At 44.9% G+C, this 10,174-nt stretch overlaps 1 protein-coding gene and 1 long non-coding RNA gene across 2 annotated transcripts; one reads left to right on the top strand and one right to left on the bottom strand.

Annotated features, from left to right (window-relative positions):
• Positions 1-1,911: 1,911 nt before the first annotated feature.
• On the top strand, positions 1,912-6,122 carry LOC128760696 (protein unc-119 homolog B-like). Its single transcript, XM_053868302.1, has 5 exons — positions 1,912-2,207; positions 3,149-3,262; positions 3,343-3,442; positions 3,675-3,847; positions 4,544-6,122. Exons 1-5 carry the CDS (start codon positions 1,985-1,987, stop codon positions 4,654-4,656), a joined length of 723 nt encoding a protein of 240 aa, XP_053724277.1. The 5' UTR covers positions 1,912-1,984; the 3' UTR covers positions 4,657-6,122.
• A 623-nt stretch (positions 6,123-6,745) lies between these two features.
• Positions 6,746-9,582, bottom strand: LOC128761026 (uncharacterized). Its single transcript, XR_008414894.1, has 3 exons — positions 9,361-9,582; positions 8,855-8,887; positions 6,746-8,728 (listed from the first exon to the last, which is right to left on the bottom strand). It is a non-coding gene; the product is annotated as an uncharacterized LOC128761026 (long non-coding RNA).
• Positions 9,583-10,174: the final 592 nt, after the last annotated feature.

Here is a 10,174-nt window from a genome sequence, read left to right as displayed (position 1 = left end):
AAATAAAAGAATAGACAAAATCGAACCAAACCAGGAAAGCACATAGAGAGTGCAAACCCCTGCCAAGCAGATCCAGTGCACCCCAAACACAGTGGAATGGAATAACCTGCAAAATAAATACATCCTTGATCCAAATACTGAAAATATTCCTTTTAGAAAAATCCTGGATCCATACGGTGCTCCGGATCCCTCCCAAATTTGAATCCTTTGTTCCTTGTCCTTTTCACACATTTCCTAAAAACAAAATCATTCAAATCCATTCATAACTTTTTCAACCTGTTTTAACCCCTTTGGCAAACATAACCTCCTTGGCAGAGGTGATAAAAGATGAACACTATATACAGTGTTTCAAATGACTGAAAGATTGAGTTGGGGGCCTTTTCTGGTGAGTCTGAAACTCTCACCATCATAAGTCAGTTGAAGTAAACGTGCTCAAGTCAAGCTAAAATGGTCACTTGTTTTATCCCAGCTACTCAGGGAGAAAGTCAGGGGATACCCTGGACACCAATCCAGTGTATCACACGGCACATGTTGACTGATAACCACTGGCCCATTATCAAAAGTCCTCCTCGTTGTACTTCTGAATCGACTGACTCTTTGGACGGGAAGTGGAGTGCGTGACGGAGCTTTACGACGGTCACGCTGGTGTGAGAGTGTGTACCAGATAAACGGGTTCTGTAGGAGGTGACAGGAAATAGATCCACTGAGTGACGGCAGCGCGGAGGTAACCCGGGGCAGCGTCTCAAACAAAAGCATTCAGTCCTCCCTCTGCATTGGCTCATTTCCATAACACATGGACTTTACTGAGTTCATTTGCTTGGCCCGAGGAGACCAACACAAACACGCAGACCTTCCCTGCTTTCTTTACCTCCTCTCACGGCAGCTGCAGGTGACAGCTTTCATCTCACAAGTCAGAGATGTGATTTGAGGAAGTGAACTCGGGAGAAGCACTCTTTATTTGCACCAATCGTGTCTCATCACAAAGGATAATCCTCTGTCTAAACCTCTCCAGGACAAAGAAGTCTGAAAGATGTTGTCATTTGACCCACACTCACTTCAAACCAATTTCTTACCAGAGGACGGTTATCTTCTGGGACCCAACCGGGTGTGCACCATATCCTGAACTGAACTGAGCACAGGATAGCACAACATTAAAATGAACTTTGAGATTGAGATTTTTTTTTTAACGGATGGATTTTAAAATGGAAAGGAAAACACACCATCAATTTTATTTTTGAAGAAACAATGATGACAAAACATCCCAATTGTAAATATGTATATCTTCTGCAGTACTCGTCTGCTCAATTTTGATGATATCGGATTTGGTTCATGCTCATAAAAGTTACAAGTTTAAGAACTACTTCTTAATTCTGTCGATATTGCTTTGCATTAAATGTGTAATTCAAGTACTCTACATCCACTGACTGACCAGAGACTTTAGTGATGCCAAATAAGGAGATCCACTTACAGTAAATGCGCAAGTACTTATTGATAAAAAAATATATATCGATGTGAAAAGTGAATAGTAGCTTGTGGATTATTTTATTGAAAAAGATGGGACATGTATGAACAATACATGCAGCACTCATGTTTCAGTACATAGCGGATGGATGTGCCTCTGTATTTTGCAAAATTTGTTTAAAAAAATATACAAAAATTGAACCAAAAAGAATTAGAATAACAACCTAAAATGAACTTGCTATTGTCGCAGTATTGTTGCCTTCTTTGGCAAAGCCAAATGGTTGCTTGACAATGGTCAACATTTCGTCATTCTAGATTTTTGCGTTGAACTCGATGATGTGAAGTTTCGGATGAGGGCAGTCAGCAGCTCTGGCGCCCTCTGCTGGACATTTACCTACTGACTAGCCCGGTCGCCATGGCAACGCTTCAGCATGTGCTCACAAAAACAAGAGCCTGAACGTTCGCCGACACTTTCCCCCACATTCTACGGCGCCATCTTCCTCCGGACGGGAAGACACGGAGGATGAGCGGAACCAAAGCCCGCAGCGACGCTCCTTTGGCGGACAACGTGGTCCACAACCCCGCGGCTCCTGCGCGGGAGCGCAAACCCGGCGGGGGCGTCCTGAAGCGGCTCAAGTCCCGGAGGAGTCAGGTGGAGAGCAGGCCCGTCACCGAGGAGGACCTGCGAACCCAGCCGGGACACACCGGCCCGGAGGACGTGCTCGGGCTGCGGATGGCCACCAGAGGTTCGTTCATGGCATCTGTATGGGATTTTAGACATGTCAGTGTGGGAGGTGGGACGATTGACAGTCGCCACCTACGCATGGATAAAAATCACCTGTTTATTATAAGGTCAGATTCGTCTATTTAGATTTAGAATAAAACAGTCGGCTGAATTAAGTGCAGATTTTTTTTTTCCTGAAGCAGAATGAGTCATCTGTCTGTTTTAGCTCTCGAATGCTCCTTCTAGTATTTGGTGTAACTAAGATATATACTTCTCCTTCACCTCTGCCACAAGAGATCCCTTCCTGGTGCAACCTTGTTTCTTTCTTCAGACATGTCCAGAGTCATTGTTCCTCCAGTTTAATGTGTTTTACATGTGTGTGTAATGCAGGCCACATAAGAGACTTGGTCGTCTGAACTTGTGTCTGGTCTTAAAAATAATTATTCAATGTCAGTTAACCTCTGTGTAGTTGGGCTGCGCAGACTATAAAAATGGATCGCAAACGCTTTCATTAGTCCACTAGTTGTGACATCATCATTCTCTTAGCACAAGAGGAGGGATGTCTAGGTGACCATGTCGCTCAAGTATGGGACCATTTCACAAAGGACACATCAAAGGACACATTGTGTCACACCACATTTAGTACAACTAAAAATGTTTCAAAAACATTTGACACTAACCAAGTGCTCACAACACTTTCCTTACATTTGTATGAATATTAGTTTTTATTCTATTTGCAACTCAATTATTTTTCCGTTTTTATCAATCTGTATGGCGACTAGTCGACTAATCTTTAAGGTAGTCAGTGACTAGTTGACAATCAATAATCATTAGAATCAGCCACACACTCCAAATGTAAGTCATACAAACACAAGTCAGGTCAAATTCCTGAAAGCATTTGAAAGTTTACCTTCCTCGACTTCACATTAGGTTCAGTTACTTCATCAGACCGTCCGTCTACAGGTTACCTGTGTAAGCCCGAGGACAACGTCTATAACATCGACTTTGTTCGGTTCAAGATCAGAGACCTGGAGACTGGAACTGTCCTGTTTGAGATCGCAAAACCACCACACACAGGTCAGCCTCCGGGGTCGCTCTCTTATTCTGCTTGTCAACACTCAAAGTTGATTTCAAGTGTTTCCGTCTTGCGATTGTAGAAGATGATGAGAAGTGCAGAGAGAAGGAGGCGGCGTCTGGGCGATTTGTGCGGTACCAGTTCACCCCAGCTTTTCTGCGCCTGAGGACCGTCGGAGCAACGTGAGATTCATTTTCAGTTTCAGAACCAAATCCTCCGATTACGAGCCCCGTTTTTAGACCTGACTTGAGTCACCCGAGTGAAAGAGTCAATGGTTTACCTCCACCAGGCGCGTGTCGTCAGCAAGGTCATTGCTAGTGTCTAATGCAGGAGTTTTCAAACTCAGCCAGTGCCATAAAAACACTCATGCAGTTTCTTCGTGTGTATGTAATCACGCTGCGTATTTCCCACCAGGGTGGAGTTCACAGTGGGCGACAGACCTCTGAACAGTTTCCGGATGATAGAGAGACATTATTTCCGTGATCAGCTGCTGAAGAGTTTCGACTTTGACTTCGGCTTCTGCATCCCGAACAGCCGAAACACGTGCGAGCACATCTACGAGTTTCCCCAGCTGTCGGAAAGTCTAGGTAAGTTTGGAGTCCAGATTGTTTCAGCATTTTTCTGAGGTTGGGTCGCGGGGGCAGCAGTGAAGGGCCAGACTTCCCTTTCTCCGGGTAGGTCATTATTTCACTGTATCATGGGTCTGACGCAGGGCCTCCACCCTGTTGAACACCAAACTAGTCCAGGAAACATCATGGCAAGAGCCGTCTTAACTTTCTTGGAGGACGGGAGGCTCTAGTCTGAGTCTCTCCTGGATGACTGAGCTTTTCTTCCGAAGAGAGTCTGCAGACAGTTTGGGTCACTGCGAAGCTGGTGACCACTTGTGAGAGGAGAAATCCAGTGGAAAGCTTTTCCTTCTGGCTCAGCTCTTTTGTCCCCACAGATACAAGACGTAGCTCTGTCAGACTTTTGTGAACACAAGTTTCTTGAACTTCCCCACTTGGTTGAAATGATTATTTGTATTTCTGCAGCAGCTCAACATGGATTACCTTCACAGCCGGTTGTTGTCTACATGTAAACCGGGCTGAGATCCATTGTGGGGTTGATAATCACTGACTGCTTCTCTATCGTCACGTCAACTGTTCATTAAATGTGATCTCAGGGCTTGTTTCAACAAGGTGGAGAGGTGTTGTGTATGGAGGAAGATTAGTGCCTGAGGTTTGAGTCTTCAAAGACTTCTTCAACAGTCCCGTGTCATGATTTGTGCTGTGTGTCCTGTGCAGTGCGGCAGATGGTGGAGTGTCCTTACGAGACGCGCTCCGACAGCTTCTACTTCGTGGACAGTAAACTGGTCATGCACAACAAGGCGGACTACGCGTACAACGGAGGGCAGTGATACCTGCCTGCAACCGGTGCATGCATCCCTTCTACAATGAAATCAGGAGAACTTTAGTGTGTGTTATTTTTAAATCTGTTTACCAACACAACCATTCCACAGAGACTCACACTCGGTGCTTGTCAGAAACAGCTGCCGCCCCCACAGTCAGACAATACCAGGGGAGATAGAGAGAAACCATCCATGGAAACACTCCTGTCAAACACACATGGTCACTCTTGTGATCGCACTCCTCTCAGACATACCCACAATAGAGCGACAGGCGGTTGGGTTCCATTGTGTTGACAGGCACAATGGGTTCGCAATGTTCACATCCACTCATAATACTAGTCCAGGTCGATATCCAGGTCGGAGAAGTAACAGAGCTTTGAGAATATTCGCTTTTGGAGCCCCATGTGCAACTGAAATGTAGCCTGTGGTGGAAGTGAAATTTGCTCGTGGAGCAATGATGGAATAAAAGCCAGTGTCTGGTGAAAGAAAACGACTGGGTTTATGGATTGCTGCGATCAAACTGTAGATGCCTCCAGACCTCATGGTGGGAAATGGTCGTGGTAATATTTGGACATCAGTGACGAGTCAAGACGTTCCCATTCACTTCCTGTTGAAAAGATGGGAAGCTCAAGTTCAGACCACTGAGCTAAACATTTTGCTTGGCTTTGAAATTAATTTTAATGAATTATTTACTGTGATGTTCAGAATCAATTGTTACACTCGCACACATATTTGTTTCGCTATTTTTTGAGGGCCTGCTATAATGCTTTCTCCAGCCTCTCACCCTTAACTTAACCATCCAAAACACATGTCTAACCTCAACCAGGACTCTGAACCAAACTGAAACACAATTATAATCACCTCGTTTTTATGAAGTCTTCATCCTCAAATTGAACCTCAGAAGACATAAGGTCCCCATGAGGATAGTGTTTTGTCAGGAATGCTCCAGAAACAGCGTCACTTTTGCTACTTTGTTTGTTACATGATTTTCCTGTTGAAACCAAACAGCTACCCACTTGAATCCCGACTGACTCCCCTTTCCCCAGACTATTGCCTGCATGCTATTGTTCTCATAGGCTAAACTAAGTTGGAGAGAAAGGAAAGCAACACTTGTAACAAAGATCTCTTTATAAAATGTGCTACTGATGTTTACAAGCTCTAATAAAGTTCCTTGGCGGAGATGTGGAATCATTACTTGGCTCCAACACATGGAACGTTGGGAGCGCTCTTATTTGTTCCTCGGGTAGTTTGCTGAAGCTACACGAATGTTCTATTGGTGTGAGAACGCACATGTGTACAGCAAGAGACTGATCGACCTGCTGTCATGAAATATTGTTGAAATTTCAAGGTCCTTAATGACACTTCTGTTCCTCGTGTTCTGAAACCTAATTTAATTTCAATTTAAAAATCTTTTTTTGAAATGTTCTTGTAAAGTGTGTTGCTTGTGAAATAAAGTGAATTATACATATGTAAAAAAGGGGAAATAAAGTTTAAAGTTTTAACAATGATATCATGGTGGTATGGTTTTATTAATTTGCTGTGGTGTTACAGGTTGGACACCACCATTTATTTTATTATATTTAAAACATAGTTATGTCTCGACCCTTACCCTGTGCAAACGTACCCTTTTATTTGTTTTAAAGGGGTATTTTTTTATTTCTCATCAGGCCTGCTGAGCCTACTTTCCTCCAGTTTGATTTAAATGGGATGCACTTACACAAGTGTCCACACGGAGTCGCTGCGCCCCAAATGGGCTCTCGAGTTCATTGACGTCACAGCCGTAGTAAACACAATAGTGCACAATGACGTCATTGTAAATCAGAAGTGCAGGAGATCACGTGATCACTGACATAAAGAGAAATAATCTTTCTGATGACTTACAAATGCTTTCAAGAGCTTATAGATAGATTAAAATATGGAGACTATGATGGAGCCTCAACCGCTGAGAACAGCCACTGACCACTGCATGAACTTTTCTGTAGCACCTGAATTATGATGTGTTAAAATATCCACATAAAAGGACTAAAAGGGGCAAAGAACCATTAGCTCACCATGATCATGACTTCCCTTCAGTGTGTTTGGAATCTCGTTTCTCCACAGTTTCCACCTCTCTCTCTCCTGCAGCTCCCTGGTTTCTCTCTTTCAGTGTCTCTCTCCACACCTTTGGGTCTCTCCCTCCTTTTCGCTCTCCCGCTCTCCTTTTCTTTCCAGAGCTCTCACCTGGTAACCAGACCTCAGGAGAGGAGTGTTGAGTTTCCACTTTCCCAGAGAAGAGGACAATCTGAGCCACACAGAGGTCCACAATGGACCCTGTGCTCTCTTTTCCACGTCACAGAGGCACATTCATACGAAAAACAGTACACGAGAACACACGCACACTCACAAGCCCACCAGCTTCCTATTTCTTCTGACTTCAGCGGACATCACATTGAAGGTGTTGTGTGTATCTCCAGCTCACAGTTGTACTTTATTTGACGAGACTGAGTTTTAGCTCCAGTAAAGACCAATTACATTCACTTGGCAAGAGTGACACATCACCATTGGTTCCCCAGGACATAAATGTTCCTGCCAGTTTGTATGCCACAGTTACCATTTTGAAAACCAAATATCTTTAGGTCACACTTGAGGTCTTGTTTACGAGTGACAGGTGAACAGATTATCTTCAGTCGCGAGCACTGTGGTGAAGATGCCACAGTTACCGCTTTTAAAAAACCAAATATCTTTAGGTCACACTTGAGGTCTTGTTCACGAGTGACAGGTGAACAGATTATCTTCAGTCGCGAGCACTGTGGTGAAGGCAGAGCTGAGCCAAAAGACAACATATTTGTTTGACCAGTGGATTTCTCCCTGCCACCTATGGTCACCATCTTCATAGAGACCCCAAACATGAGATCATGAGAATTGAAGGTCTGAGGTCTCCTGGATTAGAGGGAGATATAATGAGGAAGCAGCCCCGGATCAGATCCAGGTCATATGATATCTGGCCCAAGAACATGTTCTGGGCAGAAGGAAAGGTGGACTTTTTAATTTTGTGGAGATATGCGAACAAATTGATGGTTCAACTGTAATTCATCTTTACTGTATAAGCCTGTGAGGAGTTTTGACACCGTCCATCCATTATCTGGGGTTGTCAGGGTAGCAGTTCCCTTGGCCACCTCCCTGGCAACACCTCCATAGAAAGATGCCACGTCATCGGACTCCAGTTCTACTTCGAGCCTCTCCCACATGATTGTATCGGACCCTATCGCTGAGGCTGAGGCCAGACCACCTGTGGAGAACGCTGATTTCCCTTGCCTGTATCTTTGCTTGTATCCTTCACCCAAATCTTGGACATAAAGATATTCACTATTCTCACTTCATGTAAAGTGGCATTTCAGCCTCCTGCCACAAATGTGTTTGCAAACAGATTGTTTGCAAACACGTTTGCATGTCTATATTTGTCCAGTCATGGTATGATGACATGTCAAGGGTGTTCCCCGCCTCAAGTACCTGGGACAGACTCCAGCACCCTGTTGATGGAAAAAGGAAGAAAATGTTCAGGACTGTGAACAGACTTCCCCTATAAATCTCATTTTTCTGAGCTTCTTTGGACCAAGTGAGATCACATCTTGACCCCTGGTTCTGACAGTGACATGGCTCTCCCCGAATTCAACCTTTCCTCCCAATCTGAGACAATCTCTCAACATTTCCATCGCAGCGTGTGTGTGTCACTCACATCGACCTCTGATAATGTCAACTCATAAATCAATTAGCGGAGCTGTCAGGAGGCAGAGACGCTCGTCGTCAGCGGAATACACAGATTGTGTTATTTAATCACTCGAAGCCATGAAGCGGAATGTAGACGTGGAAGACACCGGAAACAAATGGACAGGCCGAATAAATCAGCCTCCTTCATCGCGCCCGGCTCACACACACCTTTCTTTGTATCTGGCTTTGCTGTACATCCTGTTCACCGAATTACACAGCAGCCAGATTAAGAGTGAGAATATCGGAGCTGAGACACACACACAGATCCAGGAAGGGGGACAAGGGGGGACAGTGGTCTCCTATAAATAGCAGGCAGGAATGGCGTTGATGGGTCCTGTGAAGAGAAATGGAGGGGGGAGTGGAAAAAGGATTAAAAGTGCTGCAGAGACTAACTGCCGCTCCACTTGGACCTCGACGTGTCCGCGAGTGGCTTCAGGGGAGTGTCTTAACAAAGACTGACCTGGGCCCCGATTACACTGCACCTCACCGCCACCTGTCAAGGCAGAAATCAAGCACTGAATCCATGTTGTCTTCTTTGTTTTAAAACATGTTTTGTGGTTCAGTACTGACACCTCAGTCATTGAGGAGAGATACAGTTGAGGTGACTCTTGTCAGGATGTCTCCTGGGTTGAGTGGAAGCCCCGGGGCATACCCAGTACACATGATGTCACTCACGTGACCTGGGAACACCTCGGTGTTCACCCAGAATTCTGGGCGCCTCTCCTTTGCCTGCGGTCCTCTTGAACCTCATGTGTCAAACACTTAAACTAGAATAAATACCAATCAATCAATGAGTATTTTGTTATTTAATCCCCTCTTTTAAACTCTCCAACACATTTCAGTTTTGATTTAGAACAATTCACCAATCTATCAATTTAAAAAGCCCAATTGTTCTGCTATTATTGAACCACAAAAAGTGCCAAATGAAATAAATCGGGGGTGAAAAATATTTATGAGTATCATCACCTGGTCGTCCTTAGGTTCAGCTGTCTTTCTCATGGGCCTAGTCACCGTATCCCGGGTGTAGAGATCGACTCTCCATCCTTCACTTGCACTCCTCTCCAGCTCCAACTGTGCTAAACCGCTCGAGTGTTAACAACATTACCCAAAGAGATAAAGAGATAATGACTCGCAGCACAATCCTCTGCACTCAAAGACGTCCGTGCGCATGATGTCATTTCCAGAAAGCCACCAGGTGACATCATATCGGAGAGCCATGTCTAAAAATAATTGATTTCAAACCACGAGCGTAACACGATATCATGCACATAAAGGCTTTTCTAGTCGGACAAAAGCAGATCAGCTGGTAAAACAAAGTGCTTCAGTCTCATTATTGACTTTCTGTTCTGCTGTGAAGTGCGCGACAGAAACAGTCTCGATGTGAACGAATATCTTGTGGTCGTTCACAGGAAGTCTTTTCGGAAACTCTCTGAGTTGCTCGGGTTGTTTGTGTGTGTTTCATTAATAAAAGGTTAACTCAGCTCCAGAGGCCGGTAAATCTCCCCCAACAATCTCTTCCTTCCTTTCTACTCGTCCCTTTGTCTCTCGCTCGCCGCCACACCTTCCCCTCGGGGACGCAGGGATTGTGGCTCCGGAGCGGAGGTGCAGCCACAGGTGTGCTTGTTTCCGCCCTTCTCCTCTCTCATGTCGGCTCGCCACCTGCCAGCTGGAGAAAAGACAACCACGACGAGCCCGCCTTCTCTGAGCACTTGTGTGATCTTATCCATGTGCAAACAGCGCTACAACCCTCTTTGACTCCGGTCGAGACTCTCTTTGCCTT

The sequence above is a fragment of the Synchiropus splendidus genome, chromosome 6 (genome assembly GCF_027744825.2).
Source record: "Synchiropus splendidus isolate RoL2022-P1 chromosome 6, RoL_Sspl_1.0, whole genome shotgun sequence".
NCBI lineage: Eukaryota > Metazoa > Chordata > Actinopteri > Syngnathiformes > Callionymidae > Synchiropus > Synchiropus splendidus.
The sequence above is the reverse complement of the archived record's forward strand: the minus strand, read 5'-3'. Positions and strand labels throughout refer to the sequence as shown.